General features: G+C 37.0%; 3 protein-coding genes across 3 annotated transcripts; all 3 read right to left on the bottom strand.

The window, feature by feature from the left end:
* Nucleotides 1–6757: 6757 nt before the first annotated feature.
* Nucleotides 6758–8991, bottom strand: LOC113317761 (pentatricopeptide repeat-containing protein At3g47530). Its single transcript, XM_026565900.1, has one exon. The coding sequence runs from the start codon at nt 8867–8869 to the stop codon at nt 7121–7123; it is 1749 nt and encodes a 582-aa protein (XP_026421685.1). The 5' UTR covers nt 8870–8991; the 3' UTR covers nt 6758–7120.
* Nucleotides 8992–11781: 2790 nt separating this feature from the next.
* On the bottom strand, nt 11782–12764 carry LOC113315015. The gene is made up of 3 exons (XM_026563328.1): nt 12532–12764; nt 12337–12436; nt 11782–12124 (listed from the first exon to the last, which is right to left on the bottom strand). The coding sequence occupies exons 1-3, from the start codon at nt 12729–12731 to the stop codon at nt 11795–11797; spliced, it is 630 nt and encodes a 209-aa protein (XP_026419113.1). The 5' UTR covers nt 12732–12764; the 3' UTR covers nt 11782–11794.
* Nucleotides 12765–13093: 329 nt separating this feature from the next.
* LOC113315947 lies at nt 13094–14237 on the bottom strand. The gene is made up of 3 exons (XM_026564187.1): nt 14018–14237; nt 13645–13911; nt 13094–13557 (listed from the first exon to the last, which is right to left on the bottom strand). The coding sequence occupies exons 1-3, from the start codon at nt 14235–14237 to the stop codon at nt 13094–13096; spliced, it is 951 nt and encodes a 316-aa protein (XP_026419972.1).
* Between the last annotated feature and the right edge of the window lie 6808 nt (nt 14238–21045).

Here is a 21045-nt window from a genome sequence, read left to right as displayed (position 1 = left end):
CTTGACTAGAGTTCTTGAGAAATTTAGGGGTTTTAATTCATTAGGGAATGATTTTGTATGTTTTTTCTTTAATTGTAATTGTTGGTTTACGATTATAATGAATAATTGAAACAATGGGTTTATGTTAATTCATTTTATACATGTTTGATTGTACTTGAATTGATTAAGGAATGTAAAATTTATGTACTTCCATGATTGGGGCTTTAAGGATGAGTGATCTTCAAACTAGGGACGAACATGATTTTTAATTTGGGGAGGACCAGCTCTTCATGTACAAATCAACTTTTTTCGATATGGGCTCTTAGAACTTTTGTCACATGCCAACTGGAACATAATGACATCTAACAACGATTTATCGTTTTTTGAACAAAGCGGTCAAACAAAGGGTACTTTTGAAATTTTTTAAAAAGCTGAGATATTTTCATCTACTATATTTTCAAACGGGGGTACTTTATCAAAATACCCTGTATTTTCTACTTGCCATGGGACCTTTTGGGATTTTATTGTTGATGATCTTCGCTAGTTGTTTGCAGTCTGTTGCTATGGTGACGCATGAAAGAATATTGTTGTTTAGCTAGTTGCTTGCGACCAATAGAGATTGTGCTTCTGATGTAAAGCTGAAGAATCCCAACTAGATCCCGCCTCAATATGCATAGAGGATTCTTGGTCTGCCGAATATAAAAGGAAAACATAACCCATAGATAATCCGTCTCGTTGAAAGAAGCGTCTACAAACATGATCAAATTCGTTAAATTCCATTGATAGTTTTATGTCCAGATCGGCCATCGAAGGGGTAGGAAAAAGTGGTCGGAAACTGACCAGAAAAGTCATCGGAAAGTCAGCTCAGGTCATCAGTCAACAGACAATCAACGTCCAAGTTAAGTTAAAGGTCAAGGTTCACTGACTTAAGTCTGATTCAACTGAATCGACTCAGTCAGATAACTGAGTCAGACGAGTCAGATAGCTGACTGGGAATACTGATTCAAGCTAAGCAGATTGATTCAACTAAGCAAAATGTAATCTGGCCAAGGCCATTGCACATGCCATTGATCCTAATGCACCATCATGGTGCAACACATGCACTACAACCTAATTTTCTATCAATCAAATTAAACTCAGCCTCCTTCGTTACCATGTCTTCATAGCTTAGTTCAACTCATTCTTCACATCTCCATAGTCCAGCATAATATTTATGGAACCATCATTTTTATTTCAAATATGTTTACCAAACATTATTAACATCCTCAGGTAGACTGCGAGGTTTATTTGTTCTTCATACATTGGTATTTGTTGTTTGAGAGTTTGCAATGGTGAAGGAAGCTTGCATATGGTTTTTAATTTGATCTAAAAGTTAGTTAGGATTGGGAACTATCTTTTCAAATATCATCGATCGAACATCTGTGTTTCCAGCTAAACAACAAAATGGTAGAAATATTTCTAGAGAGGGGGGAATATGTTGGAGAAGATATCCAATTAGCAATCCAATCACTTATGGAACCCGTAGAAGAGATAGTTGTCACAAAGGCTAAGAAAATGGAGAATCATCCATATCTAGAGAATCGTGAATTCTAAAAACATATGATTTGATGTCTCTGGGCTTTGATAATTACATAAATAACATTCCGTAAAACAACTGATACATGAGTGCTAATCGGCTAGAGGTTGGAAGAGCATGTCGAACTAGTTTCGGTAAAAATAGTTTAATTCTCGGAATAACCAGGATGCACCAGATTTTTTCCCAAGGGAAATCTATATTTTTGTTAGGATATTGGGTGCTAGGAAGTTATAAACATTTTTGGCGAAAAAGTATCGGGAGAATAATGTTTCTATCTAATCGTATCTGCTTTTTTGATTTATGGGGAAATTGATAATATCTTTGTCTTTATTTCTGGAGAACAGGGATCACCTTGCTTGGAAATTTCCCATTTTTTTCTGGGGAAATTAACTCATTGGCCACAATGGGAAAATGGTTCCTTTCAATATGAAGGTTTTGAAATGATAATCGAATCAGGAACCCAAGCATTATCACATATTTGGGTAGAGCTACCGTCCCTGACTTGCCAAATAAAATTATCTTCAACGAGGGATAGCCCTTCTGGATGCTTGTCCAAATCCATAATAAATTGGATTTTTCATCGAAAATGAAGGATGTGAGTTGGGGGAGTATTTCATTTTCAAGAGTTGCGCTCAGAGCTGATCTAGTTCCAGAATGAGACGACTCGCAAGTTTAGTTAGGTGAGTTATATTAAATTGATGAGGACTTTCGATTCCCAATTATCCCTGTGACTTAGGTTTACATATGCTGAACCAAGATTTTAAGTAGATATCCTCCTATTCCTTTTGATTTATCTTTATTCCACCAGAAATATCGTTGAATTCGATTAAGATGATCTAGAGTGGACTTTGGTATAGTAAGGAATTAGATTTGGTAAGTAGGTAGGATTGTAAAATGGAATGAATTAAAACAGTTCACCCAGCTTGAGAAAGGAGTTTGGGTTTTCAACCTTGCAACGAAGAATAATATTTTCGAAGGAGAGGTTCGAAGTTTTCTTTGCGATTTTTATAGAAAAAGAGAGGAGTTCTTATATATCGATCATTTTTAGCCACTAACGGGACTTTTAAAATTTTAGCTATTATTTCGCTGTGTTTGGGATGGATTCAAGGGCTGAAGTAAATCCCGGATTTTTGGAGATTAACCATTTGTACCATGATATCTCTGAATTTTGTAAGTATTTTCAGGAGATTTTGGCTGCCCCAAATACGTCCGAGTGAAGAGGAAACACCCGTCCGCAAAAAGAAGGTGGAATATAGTGGGAGCTTGATTGTTAATTTTTACACGTGAGATCATTTTTTGGATATTGCTTTGGAAAGAAGCCTTAAAAGGACTTCCATGCAAATAAAAAAAAAAAAGATAAGGAACAGAGGGTCACCATTTATGGACCATCTCGAGGTGGAAAAACTGAGACTTGGAGAACCATATAAGAGGATAAAAAAGGAGGTTATAGAGATATATTGCATGATGAGATGCACCGAAGACTTACTTTAACCCGAACGAGGGCATGATCGATAAAAAAAACTATTCTTTTTAATAAGTGTCTAATTGAAAGGGGTGCTAAATTTCCGTTGAACCCGACAGTGATAGAAGAGGAAGTCATTATCCGTTTTTACAACTAGTAAGTAGTAACTAGTTGAAGAAGTCTTGCACCAATAAAGAATGACCGCAACTGTAACAACTGACAAGACTAATTGATTGAGTCACGACTAGTTGACCGAGACAACAATGATGAATAAAGTCAATTTTAATTGAAACACTTGAGATCTTAGTTCCTGGCCTGGACGAGTTTTCTAATTTCAGAGAGACGAGATTTAACCTAAATTTTTATCGAGACGGCCGAGATTTTGCCGAGACAAGTTTAACGTATGAAAATTTAATAATAAAAATTAGAGATATTTTATAAAAGAATCGTAACTTTTACACCTAATTAGGATCTGGATCGTGGAATATACACTTGATGCAATAGGGTCGTAGATTGGGCAACAACCATTAGATATACTAAATTATACCATATCGGTTAAGTGTGATGAACTTTCCTTTGGTGATAAGACCAGCACAGACATAGTAGTAAGACCACTTGTTATACCATTGATCAAATAATTGTTTATAACTTACCAAGTTAAATATAATTAAGCAGCACACGAATAATTTATGTATGAAGACCAGACAGATAAGAGGCAAAATGAATAAACTCAAAGAAAACAAGCATATTACAAATTAAAATAAATATAAGGATGTCTAAAATTTACTTAAGAAATTGATAGAATGAAGATCTATTTCTACATTAGATTGTTTCGCTCTCGCTCAACTTATAATCCCAATCTATCTATACAGGATGCCATTCCAGGCAGACTGCCTATTTTCCCAGGACTTCAACTAAGAAGCATGAGAGTATCTTTATAATAACATCATATTTAAATTAAAGGACAGACAAAGAAATGAATTCTATACTTTGGTACTCTTATCAATTTCCTCCAATATCTCAGCTTTGTTTTTGGTTCCAAATGGACTAACAGTATAAATTAACAAATGCATCACCAAACAAAAACTTGCTTTAACCAGAGCTGGTGAGTATTTATGACCTTTTTATGCTAACCATACAAATATGTAAACAGATCAACTTGTTAGTGATTTGTTTCTCCCACATACTTCATTTTATAGGATGCAAATTCACCTCACCACATCACAAGAATGACATTTTTTTTTTTGTTTATCGTGTTCACACAATCATTTTAATCAACACATTATTTATACCAAGGCAATGGTATAAATAATTAAATAAATAAACTAGTTAAGGGTAGCTTAGTAAATTAGTTATCCGTAGGACACCTCGTATCAACTCATCCTAATTAGAGCATCTTCAATGTAAGGTGTCAAGGTTTTAAAATAACATGACACATATGATTTAAGACCTTTTAAACTCAATTTTCATCTCCAACATAAGTGTCTGAGTCATAAAAAAAAATGACATGACTAAGTGGGGGTAAGGGAGAAAGTCTAAATAACACTTTCTTCATTACCTTAGGTCTTAAGTGCACATCATCTTTTATCCCTAAATTTAAACAAAAAATGTTAAATAAGATCTTGGGGATGAAATTTAAGCAGAAAGTGAGTCTTTTTTTTTTTTTTTTTTTTTTTTTTTTTTTTGTCATGTAGTAAATGACCCACAACTAAAAGGTGTAAATAAGACATCCACATAGGATGACCTTAGTACCCCTTGTAGGGAAACAGTGGGTTTCCTAAATTGGGTCAACTTCCATATTTAATATGGGTTGCCTAATGGATCATGTTTTCCTAGTATGAGTCGGTTTCCTAATCCAAGGAGGCCAAGACTTGGGAACCAAGTTTGTGACTCCTATATAAGGAGGCCTAGGCTAAGTGTTTTAGTCATGGAATCCTCAATGTAAATCTCGTAGAGATGTGAGGGATTCATCCCACCTATTGAGGTGGTTATGTGAGAGACCTAATGGTGGAAGGAGTACACCATTATGGTGCTTATGGGATACTTATCGATGTTGGAAGATATGTCGTTATGGAGTATTCATATGGAGATGTTGATAAGACATTTTGTTGAGGAGAAGATCATCTTGGTGGTGCTGGATTAGATTATTGGTGTTGAGCTAAAGGCGTCCATGGTAATCTATATCAGGGTGTGCAGAGAAGATCATCTTGTGGTGGTAGATAATGTGGTAAGCATTATCTCGTATGGGTGAAGACACTACTTTGGATCTTATAGGGTGCTTGGGAGAGTTCTTGTGTTCGGTAGTGAGTCGATGGATTGATATAGTCAGTCAGTTGTGTAATTCTCAGTGGTGATTCTATAATGAATAAAGAGGTCGTAGTCGTTTGGCGGATGTAACAAATACACACATTGTGTATGTCGTTGAACCACGTTAAATCTGTGAGTACTTTACTTCTTGTTGCTTTGTTTATGACTTGCATCTATGTGGTTCTCTTTCTCTTCTTCTTATCCTAGATCGTAGTAAGGTTCATAGAGCAATCCGAGAGATCAAGTGTTTCTTGTTAGCTAATATGTTTCCGCAAGATTAACACGTAAATGGCTCTGAACCCCAACAATTGGTATCAGAGTGATCCAATTGTCCCATCACCCCTAGCATTGGAGATGCTCTTATGATGACTTTTGTGTGCCACAACAGTTTTGTATATGTCCAGAACATATTTAAAAAAGGTGGACATTACCGTCCAAAATGTGAGATAATACGAGAACAACGGTATGAGTGGATCCTCCCTCTTCTCGAAATCAAGCCCAACGTTTTTACAACTGGTAACTAGTTGGAGAAATCTTGCACCAATAAAGAAAGATTCCAACCGTGACAACTAACAAGCCTAATGGACGGAGTCACAACAAGTTGACCGAGACATTAAATAATGAGTAAAGTCAATTTTAACTGAAACATTTGAGATCCTGGTTCCTGGCCGAGACGAGTTTTCTAATTTTGGAGTGATGAAATTTGACCTAAATACTCACCGAGACGGATGAGATTTTGTAGAGATAAGTTTAACGTATGAAAATTTAAGTAATAAAAATTAAATCCGATCCTGAAAAATTTGTTGTTGTTTTTTCCTTTTTACTTTTCTTAAAGTTGGCATTATTTTTTTACATCTATGCAAGTTTAACGTATGTGAAAAAATGTGCAAAATGCCCGAAATGGATACAAAATTCAAAAATAAAAACTCCGAGATTTTAGCTAAGAATCTCCCTAAAATAAAATTCCAGTATATCGGTCCGGATTATTATAAATTACTAGAATAAATATTTCCAATAATTTTATCAAAATCAACATAGTCAAAAAGAGATCACGGATATCAAGATTACTAAAGGCGGTATCATTTTTGTTAGGACCGGTAACAATCCATCCCGCCTTTAGCAGTCACGACGGATATGAGTAGGCTTTGAATTTGGTCTTGAACTTTCATTTGCGTCACAATTTTCTAACTGTGTTAACAAACATGTTTCAATTACTTTAACTTTTAACATGGAAATTAGATGTGTAGGAGTTTTAACCGATGATCATAAATTTTTTACACCTAAATTCTTAGGTAGTAGTTCCTTTTTAAGGGTATTGGAATCCAATCTCCGTTCTTTCCCCTACCAATGGGACTGAGCTAGAAGGTGAGTGTGAGTGACTTGCCTCGAGAAAGCCATTGTACTCTCTCGCAGAATGTCTCTGCTCCTTCCTGTTCTCAAAGGTCCAGAACTAGCATACCTCTGGTTTCCAAATCAACAATGGATGCATCCTCTTGGTTACAACTTACTGAACCTCCTGCTTGTGATTCAACGCATTCATTACATACAGGCTTTAGAGCTTACAAATACATTTACACAGAATGAGTTTCATTAATTGGAGAATTTCAAGCTAAATCGATGATCCCTCACTCAAGGACGCCTGTCATGCTCTTTTTGAGTGCACTTATGGTGGCAGTCTGTCCTGTACCTGAGAACTTCAGTGATGAGAAAAGATGACTGCCTTGCAAATCAGTGTCCCAGTTTCCTGATTTCACTGGTAAACCATGTGTTGTCACTTTCTGAGCTCCAAAAGATACCTACCAGTAGTCATTACAGGAACACAATCCTTCTTTGAAATGGTGGAACCGGCTACGGTCTCTAATAACCACCTCTCTATTGTACACCGAAGATAAAACCTTTGCAAAATTATGGCAATCAACACAAATACGTAAATTATTGGACACTCTGATTTTTGAATTTGGAGGAGTCACAAGAACTGCAAAAGCAATTGCCAACTTCTCACTATGACAAATGAGAGCATTTCCCTTCTCCGCAGCACCCAAATTATGCAACTCGCAAGTAATATCAGAAACATAACCTGCCATTTTCAATTGCTTTTCAATATCGGTCAGCATCTCATAAATCTCCTTTTTCCTTGGATGAGCATCATCATCAACTGCAAACTCATGCACTTTGCCCTTAATCTCCGTCGTACTACAACCTGGTGTTGTTTGGATTCCTTTTTCTCTCATCAACCTCCTCACATTAGCAACTTTCTCCCAGTCCCCAACAGAAGCATATATGTTCAATAACAAGACATAATCTCCGGCTTCTTGAGCCTTTAGCTCAATCAGATGACTTACAACATGTTCTCCAAGTGAAGCATGACGATGAATTCTGCAAGCTCCAAGTAGAGTCCTCCACACTGTTGAATCAGGTTTAACTCTCATCGATGTTATAAAGTCATACGCCTGATCAAGTAAACCTGCACGACCCAAGAGATCAACTATGCACCCATAATGATGAATATTCGGGTTTATTCCATATTCTCTCATGGAATCAAAAATGTCCAAACCTTCATCAACCAACCCAACATGACTACAAGCTGAAAGAACTCCAGTAAAGGTTTGATCATCAGGGGAAACACCCACTTTCTTCATTTCTCTAAAAGCTTCAATAGCATCCCTTCCGTGACCATTCATTGCTAATCCAGAAATCATTGCACTCCAAGTAACCACATTTTTATCATGCATCCCCTGAAACACTTCAAATGCCTTATCAAAGCTCCCACATCGCGAATACATAGATATGAGCGCATTACGAACTTTAATCCTATCACTATATCCATAATCATCAGCATACTTATGAATCCGTTTACCAAATTCCAATGCACACAAGTGAGAACAAGCTTGTAGGAGAAGCAAACACGTAACGTCATCCGGCTCTGACTCACACCCCTCCTTCTGCATAACATCAAATAGGCTTAACGCGTCTCGACTCCGACCATTACGAGTATAACATGAAATCAAAACATTCCAAGAAACAGTATCCCTTATAGACATTTCATCAAACAATTTACGAGCATCAGTTCCATCTCCACAAGAGGCATACAAACCCATCAATGAAGTTAACAACAAAGAATCAGCTTGAAACCCATCACTCAAAACCCTACAATGTATCTGTTTACCACCAATCAAATGGTTCATTCTGGTCCAAGATTTCAGAACAAATGACAAAACAAAAGGGTCAGTCTGTACACGGTTGTTTCGCATTTGATTATAACAGAGAACCCCTTTTTCAGGTGAATTGCTCTGAGAATAAGCTCTGATCATCACATTGTACTGATGGAAACTGGGTTTGGGGATTTGAGTGAAAATCTGATGAGCATAGTGTATGTCTCTCAACGGAGATGATGACAGAGCAACCAGTGACAACAAACTGGTTACAACTGTAGGTTCTTTGATTAGAGATGTGCATATAATATGTCCATGGATTTGTAGTAATTGGGACTTTGATAATGAAGATGATTTTATCAGTGAAAGTATAGAATTTGCAGAACTACCCATCACTATCAAGGGAAAAAAAACAAGACTCTGGGTACAAAAATGATAATAAGCAGCTCTCGTTAGTATTTGTCGGGGCTTATTTTGACACCGAGGGATAGGTTGCCTGCGAATTTGGTCCAGGCTCAAAGAGATTATTTTTGATATTCAACCAAAAATACTAAAATATGTTGTAATTGATAGAGATTCAGGATTTTACTATTGTTACGCCAAAAATTACTACGTTTCACAAGAAAAAAACACTGCAGATTCTTAAGCTAATCTGCCGAGATAATGCACTAATAAAATAAATTAGCATCCTAATCTAATTTTTCTTCTTTTTGCATAGACGGGATCCAGAGTCATCCTTGACTCTTTTCTTGCTGCTGCTGCTACTGCTATCACCTTTATCTTCAAATTTCCCTTCTTTTTTCTTTTTCGGTTTTGTTGACTTCACACTAATGATCCCTCCTGAACCAATCTTTCCATACCCATTCCGTAAAGCTTCCTCAAAAGCAGCTTCTTTGTCCACAATTGCATAACGTTGCAGAAATTCCGGGTTCAACATACCCTCACTTTCGGCTTTCATCTTGCCCATGACTTGTTTTGCTCCAGCATTCAGATCGTCCTCCAGTGAGGTAACATTTCAACCTTTTTAAGACAAGGTAGTGTTGACTCAATCTCCTTGTCTGCAACCTTGTTCAGATATTTGTACAACTCTCGCAATGTTTTGGTAAGCAAAATCAAAATGTCTGACCTGTTTAACTTCAATTGTCCCTCGACGGAAGTAATATTTTGATTTTCTAAGCCCATGCAGAGCAGAAGGGAGGCTTGCACATGAGATAATGCAACTGGAATCTTCTCCCGGAAATACTTGCGAGCGAGAACAGGCAAAAGGTCAAGGATCACACTGAAATCTAGACGGCCGCTTGTATAGGCTTCCAATCTGTTTAAATCATGGGATGATAACACTCCTTTTGGTGATGTTCTGGATCCATTTTCAGCAACCGCTTCTTCCATAATAAAAGCCAAAATGAAGCCGACACAATTATTACGGTCAAAGCTCTCTTGTATCAGTGGGGACTTCCATCCAAAATATTCGGTGGATTATACTTTGAAGATCTGGTGGCTAGGTGGGAGGAAAAGCTTTATCCGAAGTGATTGGGATGGCATTAAGTTGGTGTATGTATTGTTTGGGCGCATGATGCTTGCTAGTTTAAACTGTATTGTTTATCTTTATCTTTTTTTTTTCCCTTGTAACTCTCTGTAATCTTTGCCTCCTCGGCATCCAGTTATCAATTTTAATCCCCCTTTTTCAAAGAAAAAAAAAAAACTAAGAGCTCAGCCTGAGAAAGCTGTTCATGCTCATGTGGTTGTATGTACTGAATTGTCTGTCTGTGCTGCTTGTAGACATTTATCCGCACAATAGCTTTGCCAACACCTTCTACCAAATCATAGTCTATATGCGGAGCATACTTAAGAGCACCGAAACCCTTAACGACATACTCAAACAGGGTTTTCACGTTTCCAGGTACAGGTGCAGTCATAAAAATATGGGGATTTTAATAAAGTGCCACACTTCCAATATGCAGTTTTTGAAAATGCCACCGTTTTTTTCACAGTTTATTAAATGCCATACTCTTGACTTTTTTCATCCCGTTTTTTTGAGATAACGGTTAACGGCTGTTAGTCTCTGTTAGTGCATACGTGGCATTAAATAATCCGTACAAAATTACATAGAAGCCCCTGAATCAGTTAACAAGGATTGAGTTAATCAGTTCACTGGGATTGAGTTAACCGGCTATAGAGTAGTGAGTTAACTAGCGACTCGGTGCACGTGAGAAAAACGTGCAAGATTTGCTAACGGTCGGAATACACGTGGGATCAATCTAAGAGAAAAAATCGACGATCCATATTTTACCTGGATTTATAACGGTCTTATTCATCATCTTGAAGCTCTATATATACTAATGAAGATCCCAAACTCTTCATTAGTCAATTTCTTCAGAAGTTCAACACATAAAAATGAGCTAAAAGGTTATAAACTCTCCAGGTAGTGACAGTCGCAGTAGTAGTAGCAAGAGCAGCAGCAACAGCAAATTTAGACAGCAAACTACCCCAGATCTATGTCCAACATGTGAACAAGGAAGTCATGAGTCTAAGGTTTGTCCCTGGATGTACTCTAGATGCAAACATATACCTTGCAATGGTATAAGACAACTACTAAGATCCAGCACAAGAGAAACAGATGGAGAAATGTTCTTGAAGTGTTCAAATCCTACCTGCACCTACTTTGAATGGTTTTATTCTGCCAATCATCCACTCAAATCCAAGAATATCAAGTTACCCAAAGAGAATTGTTGTTGTGCTTGTGGAGAAGAGACCCACTGTTACAAAGAATGCCCACTGCATAAGCAAGAATGCTACAAAGAGCAATGCAAGTCAATAATGCAGCTGAGAATATGCAAAAATGAACACAATAGAAACATTGCTTACCTGATCTGCACAGATTGTGAAGCATTTAGATGGGTTTCAGACCACCTTTTCATTGCTGCAAAAAATAGGGTTATCCATTCAAGTTTCAATCTCAATGCCATATGTAAGGAACTTCAAAAGACTATTAACATGTAATTAGTTCTTAACTAATATCATATCATTTCCATTCATAAAGTAAGATTATCCATCAAAATAAAACTGAATTCTGGTACATAAAAAAAAACAGATCTAACACAATGATATCAGTGTCTAAAGCAAAAAAAAAAAAGATCTAACACAACAAGAAGCACACACACACTTCTACTTCTTCTTAGCCTTGCTTTGCTTTCCCTTTGTGACAGGAATATGTTGACTAACAGATCCAATACCAGTAAAGTTCTGACTGAAATTCAGAACATCTTGTGTAGATCCATGGGTGCTAGGTTCTGCTGGTGCTCTTCCAAAGTTTTTAGGTCATGTTGACTCACCAACAAATGAAGATGTACCTCTGGATTTGTTCACCTTTGCTTTACCCCTTGCACTGCTACTTTCAGGATGATCTCTACTAGTGAAGGTGCAGTTTGCAGCATCATACTCGGTGCTTGGCATGAATCCAGTTGGGTTTTTACCAACATCACCACCAGCACAGGTTCTCTTATTATGACCAGCAGTAGATCCACACTTTCCACATTTCCTTTTCTTCACCACAGTTTCAGGTTCATCATAGCTCCTCTTCCTCTTCTTTGCTGGTCTTCCAGTTTTTCTTTGATAAGGAGGAGGCTTTAAGTTGATGTCCATGGATGCCTGCCAATTAAGATAAGAAGAAGAGAAAAGAAATGAGAAAGTTAAAGTAAAGAAATGAAACCCTAACCCTAAAAGAAATGAGAAAGTTAAAGTAGAGAAAAATAAGGATATAATAAAGTAGAGAAAAAAGTAGAGAAAAATAAGGATATAATAAAGTAGAGAAAATGTGAATGTATCACATTCAATAATATATTTAATGCTGAAAAAAGTACCTTATCTTCCCAGTTCCATTCACTTATGTCTTCTAGTGGATTTACAACATCTGCATATATGGTCCTATAATATTCCACAGAGTAGTAAGGAGCACAATAACTGTTCAACCAATCAAACAAATGTGTCAGTTTACAGAAACAAAAGTAATAGCATATTACAACCCAAAAGTAATAGCATATTACAAAATTTCTTACTCTTTCCAGTTTGGCCTGAGCAGTTTCAATGCACATACAGCATGTTGACAAGGGAATCCCCTTAGCTGCCATTGCAAACAAGTGCATTGTTTGTCTACAATGTTCACTGTGAAAATTTTCTTGGTAGACACATTAGTTACCAAATAAACCTGTCCAACCACACTTCCTTCTGTATCAAACTTCCCAACCAAGTCAAGCATCTTATTTATCAACTTAACAGCAGCAGGGACCAAATCATTTTTATTCCACTTAGCAGATTCTTCCCTTCTCTTAAATAACAGACCCATTACTAACTGATCATACATCATGCCTAGTTGGATTATTGGTTTATCTCTTATATTAGAACTCATAGAATTAAATGATTCTGAGAAATTGTTATTCATATGCTCACAACAGCTAAGGGGATCAAAATAAGCCCTAGACCAAGTACTTGGATCTTCTTTCCTAAGATATTCACCAGCAACCAGACTTTCTTTGCATATGTTGTCAAAGTGCTCCTACATTATAGTAACCTGAGTTATTATATAACCTACTAACTATGAATCAAAAAACATAGGGATATTTAAAAAAGAGAGGCACAAACCTGAAAATGCATCACTTTGTAAGCTTTGCATGCATTCCACAATAAGTTGTGCAAGGTTGGTGCCTTGTGGTACTTCTTGAAGTTCTTGTACAAGTGCCTGAAGCAATATCTAACTCTTGCACCAGGGAAAACCTTTGGAACAGATTCCAACAACCCTTTTTGCCTATCAGAAATAAAGGTAATTCTACCAGCATGATGTGCATTGATTGCTGGAGCCAAATCCTTGAGGAACCCAGTCCAGCTCTCCTTGGTTTCACTTTTAGCCACCTTAATGCCTAAAGGCACCAGAGAATTCTTACCATCAATTGCTGTTGCATCCATTAGAACACCACCACGCTTGCTAGTTAGATGGCATGCATCTAAACCTATGACTCCCCTGCAAGCTTTCTGAAATCCTCTCATTGGTGCAGCAAATGAAATAGTCATGCTCATGAATGTCTTATCTGCACATTTAGTAACCAACCATTAAATAACTGAGCACCACTTACAAATAAATGAATCAACCATGAATGTCTTAACATAATGTATACCTCTTTTCCCATAAGTGTATTTAGCAACAGACCCTGGATTAGTATGAGCCACCATTGCACAAAAGATGGGTACATCCTTGTAGCTGTCTTCATAATTACCAAACAGATCTTCTAAAAGAAGATTTCTAGCCTTCCATGCACAAATATAAGGTATATTGATGTTATGAGTTACAAAAAAGTCTCTTGCAATGTGTTTAGGCTTTGGAATTAAGGCCCCAGCTGTCTGCTTTAACTTCTCATGTACCACATCTTTTACGAACTCAGGATCTGTTAAAACTCTTTGGATCCGCAACACAAGTGTGTTCTAGATTAACCTTCCTAACAATAAAAGTAGGCTCATGCCTTTTTATGCTAGCATTTACAAACCAGTTACAGCCATACTCTTCCCTAAACCTACATCTCACTCTTAATATTGTTTTGTCACTCTTATAGACCGTATACTGATAATTATGTTTTACACAGTAACCCCTAAGATGTTTCTTATAAGCACTCTTGTTATTAAAAGCATACTTAACTTCCATCTTAGTAGGATCAACAGGAGTCACCTCTTCTTCTACAGGGAATAATGGTTCTTCTTCTTCATCACTGTGCATATTGAAGATTTCTTTCCACTTTTGGTAATCAAGCTTTGGTTTGGAATATTTATCATCATTTACTTCAGGACCATCATTATCCTTATCATTATTCTTGTCATCATTAGAAACTGCAATCAACATCAAAGTGTTAGTACATGTAAAAAATAAACAAAAAATTATAAACACTAAAGGGTCCATACCTTCTTCATTGTCTTCTTCACTACTGCTTGAATCACTGCTTTCATCTCCAACTTTGTATGGCTTGAAAATATCTTCATAATCAATATCATTCTCTTCATCACTGTCAAAGATTGGTGGAGCATTTGGGTCTTCAATGGGGTGACATTCATCTACAGTAGTGTTCTCTAGCACCACATTGTCCTCATCATCACCATCACTATTGTCCCCTGCATCAGTCTTATCCCCTGTATCAGTCTTATCCCCTGCATCAGCCTTATCCCCTGCATCAGTCTTATCCCCTGCATCAGTGTTATCCCCTGCAGCAGTATTGTTTACTTCATCAACCCAGTAATCATGATTAAAGTTATCAACTGGTGTACTGCTAGAACCAACAACAGTGGCTTGACTTAGGCAAGAAAAACCCTGAGATTCCACTTCATTTAACAAATCCATGAACAACATATTCCTAGATGCTCCTCCATTTGAGTTTTCATTCTTTGATTGAGCATGCAACCTTGGTGATCTCCTTGTAGGTGATATCTTTACTGACTTTTCCTTTGAAACTGGCTTCTTAGCAATCCTCTTAGGTGCCTTCTTAGGAGTCTCATCAATTGTTACTACTGGTTGTTCCATTGCAGCCTTAATGAAGTCATTATCATTCCTAAATTCTGAATTCATTACACTCATTTGTAAACATATGAAGCCTTTATCATCAGGTACATCATGCTCCCAAAACTTAAACAAGTCTTCATTTGTAACCAAATACTCAGGCAGACATGGGTCTATGGTCCAATATAAATTTGGAATTTCTGTTTCATCAAGATGCAACTTAACACGCAACATCTGCTCAAATTCCTTAAGGTCAATTCTATCTCTATCCATGTGAGGGAATAGCAAATTAAGTTTACTATTCACAACAAACACACTGATATCTCTATATGGATAATATGTATGATCACTGTAAATGAACAAACAAAATAAAATTCATCAAATTCCACACTTCACACAGAAAACCCCTAAAATAAAATTCATCAATTCATCAAACACACGAAATTAGGGTTTTAAAAATTCCACACTTCACACAGAAAACTCCTAAAATAAAATTCATCAAACACACGAAATTAGGGTTTGAAATCGTACCATATCTGCTGCTTGTCCTTCCCGTTATTCTTCTTCATCTTCAGCTCCCCAACCCTTTACTCAGACACTAAACCTAAGCAAAATCCCGCTGAAAACTGACCCAAACCCTAATTTCTTCCACTAGAGAACAGAGCGGACATAGAGCAAGAGAAAAAAAGTACAAGAAAGAGAAACAGAAACCTAAGAGAAAACCCCTAATTCAACTCAGAAAAACGAAATTAGGGTTTGCAATCATACCATATCTGCTGCTTGTCCTTCCCCTTCTTTTTCAGAATCTCAATCTTTACTAAAACCCTTTACTCAGACACTAAACCTAAGCAAAATCCCGCTGAAAACTGACCCATACCCTAATTTCTTCCACTAGAGAACAGAGCGGACAGAGAGAACGAGCAAACCCTAGAAGAAAAATGAAACGATACAAAGTTACAAACTGTTTTCAATCCCACGAAGGATAAAATAGTCATTTAGCATGTGCTACGTGTAATAATCTCGTGCACGACATCTTGAGCCGTCCACATAAGACACGTGTAAGTAATCTGGACAAAGTCAAAAAAGTTTGACCAATCATGTGGGTCCAAGACGTTAGTGCTAACGGTTGTGGCATTAAATAAACTCTGAAAAAAACGGTGGCAGTTTCTTGGATCGGGATTTGCAAGTGTGGCAGTTTGTTAAAATTGAAAACCCTGCAGCTATAGCCCCTGCGATTGCCAGACCAAGTGCAGCTGATTTCCCACGACCACGAGCAGCAAGCAGCGCGATAGTGCTCTTCAAAGTCTTATCCAGAATCGAATCAAGGAATGAAAGTACAACTTCCCCTGGTCAAGTGTCTTGCAATTATTTATTATTGGGCCAACAGGGAAATCACCATTAAGCTGTTCCTTTAGATTCTTCAAATCGTGTTGTGTTTCTGAAAGTCCCTCAGCATCCTCAGTCACTGCAACTGGTTCGATAGACCTGATGTGGGATGAAATTGGTAACACATTCAGCTCATCATCCATAACCACCCAGGCCTTGCATGAAGCTAGAGAGGGTAAGAACCGCTCGTTAAAACGAGGCGCAGTTGCTCCGAACTGAGATTCTGTGCGAAATCTTTCATGAACATCCATGACCATGGAATAGAGACTAGTGAGTGACGAAAGCGAACGAATAAGCAGCACTACCAATCCACCACCATCTACTGTTTCAATTGTTCTTGCAAGAAGATTCGGCGTCAGTGCCTCGAAATCCTGGAGAATGCTAATGCTGAATTCACGACCAAGAATCCTTTCCGAGTCTTTGTATTTGCAGTATTCCAGCTTTACACTGTTGATAAAAACTTTAAAAGAATCAGCCTTCTCTGGATCAGTTGATCCACGCCTTTTTGTCTTCGAAATCTGCTTTTGCCGTTTTCTCCTGTGACTGCTAAGTTCAAGCTTATCCTTATAGCACCATAATACTTCAGGAAGAGGCTTAATCACTGATTTAGCATACATGTAATGAAGATCAACAATCTGATCACGATATTTATCACCAACAATCACGAAAAAAGATCTGTGATTGCTTTTAACACCATTTTCTATGAGTGTTCTAATACGATTGTCCACCTTCTTCCTCACTCTGTCTCTCTCTCTTTCTCTAAGCAATCACGATCCAGAACTCACACTTTTAGGGTTCGTGGGAGGGGAAAAAAGAAAGAGATGAAGAATAACTGATAACAGAGCGGCGGTGAATGAAGAGAATTAGGGCTTTTTCAGTAGATAGGCAGTGAGGGCTGCACATTGGGTAGGATATCGCCAATTCCGCAACCCTACTCGCTAAATGGCGGGTAAAAAAACTTTACCCGACCCATTAAATGACGGGTCGGGTAATATGGGTGACGGGTATAACCGTTTTTTTTCACCCTTCTTTACATAAGAGATGATATCGAGGCCCGTTCCGTCTACGATGTGGTAGGGCCACATACAATGAGTATGTGGCCTATCTTTATTTCTTAGACACATGTATAACCTAAAAGTTTGCCTCCTCTAAATCCCCGTAAAGCATTCACTTTTTGAGAAAAAGTATGAAGTTAATTTTTTTTTAAGTTAAACAGTTGTGTAATAAAATAGTTTTTAAACTTTTTTTTCTACTATACAATATGTGTCAAAATATAAAGAGGGTGGCCCGACCACATCGTAGCCGCTCCGATCAAGGCCAGGGAAAATATTCTACAAGTAAGAAATCAAATCATATTTGAATGAATGAAACTCCAAACTATTTCCCTTACCATATCATGTCATAGTGCCATAACATGGTCTCTTTCACAGAAATGTCACCTACAACAATGCAATCTTTTTTGGTTGGTAGGAAATAATGCCTAGCACCTAAATGACCAACGATATTTACAGTAAAATTCATAGGTTCAAGATAATGGGGGTCGAACATAATCAGTTGTTCTCCATCAACCATTGACAAAACTAAATTGACTACGCAGCTACGCTCAACAAAAACATAACATGACGGTACTTAAAAACACTTATGTACACCAATTTGCAAGAACCATGAGAATCAGTTTCAATATTGCAGAGTAGACTTATGGATACGCTTCTTTTTGTTGATGTTCTTCATGTAACCTTCTTCTTCAATCGTCTACGGTGATGGAATAAGCACTAAGATCTCCAAGCAACTCTGCAGCAAGAAAAATGAGAAATTGAACAAACTCATGTGTTGTATAGATATACAGGAAAAGCCGAAAAGACAAGAAACAGGCATTTAGTTTCTTCTACTATTTATCCTGGTACAGACTACAGATGTACTCCAACCAGAATTAAATTACCCTCAACCATATCAGCATCACTCTCATTTCTTTCTGTCTGCCTCTAAAACATAAGTATCAGCAATTCTTTCTTTCTTGTTACTCTACAAGCACATATCAGTGAGTTGGATAAAACAGTGGCAGTTCAAGACAATTTTAGATACTGTCAGTATATTTTCTAAACAGTGACAAACCCAACAAACAATGATCTTGTTGCTCTACAAGAACATGTCAGTAAGATGGAACTGATTTTATGCCTTCACATTGAACTGCTGGCTAGGAACTGAATGATAATTATGATTAGTGATGGATGAATATGCTTTAGGTGGTAGTATTTTTACGCATCCAAATATGGACCTGAACTTGTATTTGCTAACAAATTCAAACATCAAATACATGCAGTAGAAAGTTTGTAAAATATGAAAGACCCAGTCATATTTTTCGTAAACTGAAACCGAAAACCACTATACAAGAACTGTTGCTAGATGAGATTCTTTGTGCAAATCACCATGAGAGGGAGTTATGCTCGGCAATCTTATCTTTTACTAAGTAGTAACTTCTACAGATGAAATATGGACTTTCGAAAAATCTGATGGTTGGGGCGGGAGCTAGACCCGAACCAACACTAGAATCAAGTCTTGGAACCAAACAAGCAGAGAGCCATTCGACTTGCGCTCATTTACAGCACCTAAAATTCATAACAAACATATACTGAAGAGCAGCATTCCAGTATATAACTGAAGAGCAGCACCTAGACAACTGAAGAGCAGCATTCCAGTGTTATATACTCAAAGTTAATCATTGAGATTTAATAAGGCCAATATGTATCCCATAAGGGGGGCACTAGATGTTAATATTGCTAGAAGAACATTAATGAATATGCATAAATATTGGTTCCGTTAAGTTTTTGTAAATGAGTTGAGCATTATGGTTTCCTTCCCTTTACCAGGGACCCGTAGGTAACATCCTAGGCACAAGTCGTACCTCTAGATCCTTGATCTCGGGATCGTAGCTTCTGTCCCTTTTGTCATTTTTTTCAAAGGTTTGGTCTCGGGATCATAACAGAGGTTGGAAAAAAATCTGAAATTGCCAACTAGTTATTCACTGCTTGACTTGCATCATTCCAAACAAGTGTACAAATACTACGGAGTAACAACAAAAATGTAATTACTGTCAATAGTCGTAGGGAAGCAGTGAACTGGTTTCATAAGAACATACATAAGATTGTATTCAAGTTTTAAAATGTTTTGATTATTGGGTAGCACTTCCACTCCAAGAGAGACAAAATAATGTTGCACATTTAATATCCCACCACTCCGTTACTTTGCTTCGGTTAGAGGACTAGAATGCAATCCTACCACACTGGTTAGGGAACTGCATCCAATTGGATATGTTGGATTCTTAAATTCAAGTTCAGATTATCCAAAATGAAAAGCAGCAATAACTTCAGGTGCATTGGTTGGATATCTGTTGCTTTACTGCCAGTTTGAGAAAAATAAAAACGCACTTGTATGCTGTGTTACTTTCGTTTTAAGGCCACACACATACCTTCCTAGAGCACACAAAGCAGAATATGCAGGACAATACCATTTTGTTCAAGTTTCAGTAAATTTTGGATCAAGGGGAAAAGGAGAAAGCAGTACATGACATGATTAGTATTCATATGACAGCAATTGCAATTCCCCCACAGAAACATAAACAATTAACTTATTGGTATAGTTCTCTCCATCAGCAGCAACACTAAAAAGCACTTTCAATTTCATATAATTTCTTCAAATACAAATGAAATCACCAAGCAATACAACATATTTCAGATACAAAAAGAAAAACCCATTCAGATTATTAAAAAACAAATGACAATTATGTGATTATGGGCTAACCTCAAGATTGGAACAATGTCTTTTCCATCAGATTTATTTTGAACGATTTTTTGGGGACCATGGTTTTTTTGGGGGACCATGATTTTATTTTGGGTAAAGGCATTAGAAGTAATTCTAAGTCACCCCATATCTAGTTATTTATTTAATACCTAATCTACCCTCTTAATTAATTTTAGGTTATGATTAGTGAATGATTAGTTAAAAACAATTATTGAGATTAAATTAAAAGATGAGTTTATTATTAGTTGAATAGAATTATTGAGAGAGTAGAATTAGAGAAGATGAAGGAGAAAAACATGGAAAATAATTTTTTTTTCCAATTCACTAAGTTTGAGTATTCAAATGATGAAAACTCATCTGATTCTTCATCTCTATCCTCTCCTAGAATATTTGTTAATCTTCAAAATGATCCGGATTTGAACTGGATTTTGAACAATTCGGTTACTTTATATGAAGAACAAGTAACCGAACTCATCTGAAGCTGTAGTTCGGTTGTCCCGTGAGATGAACAAGCAATCGAACTCATCTGAAACTGTAGTTCGGTTACTTGTTCCAAACACGCAGGTTACCGAACTCTCTAATAATTTCTAGGAGTTACAGCGTTATGTTCGGTTGGTTCTCAACTAACCGAACTTTGGTGTACAAAGTTCGGTTGGTTCGCAAACTGCATGCACTTTTGATCTAACCGAACTTTACGTAATATAAGAGTATATAAGTTTACAAAGTTCGATTCTTTCGCAAACTTGAACCTAACAACTAACCAACCAAACTCTGAGTTTGGTTTTTGCGATAAAATTGTGAAGTTACCGAACTTAATAAACAAACAAAAATGTGAAGTTCCAGCATCTATTGG

This window comes from Papaver somniferum, chromosome 10 (genome assembly GCF_003573695.1).
Source record: "Papaver somniferum cultivar HN1 chromosome 10, ASM357369v1, whole genome shotgun sequence".
Lineage (NCBI taxonomy): Eukaryota > Viridiplantae > Streptophyta > Magnoliopsida > Ranunculales > Papaveraceae > Papaver > Papaver somniferum.
This window is presented reverse-complemented; position numbering and strand designations above follow the sequence as displayed.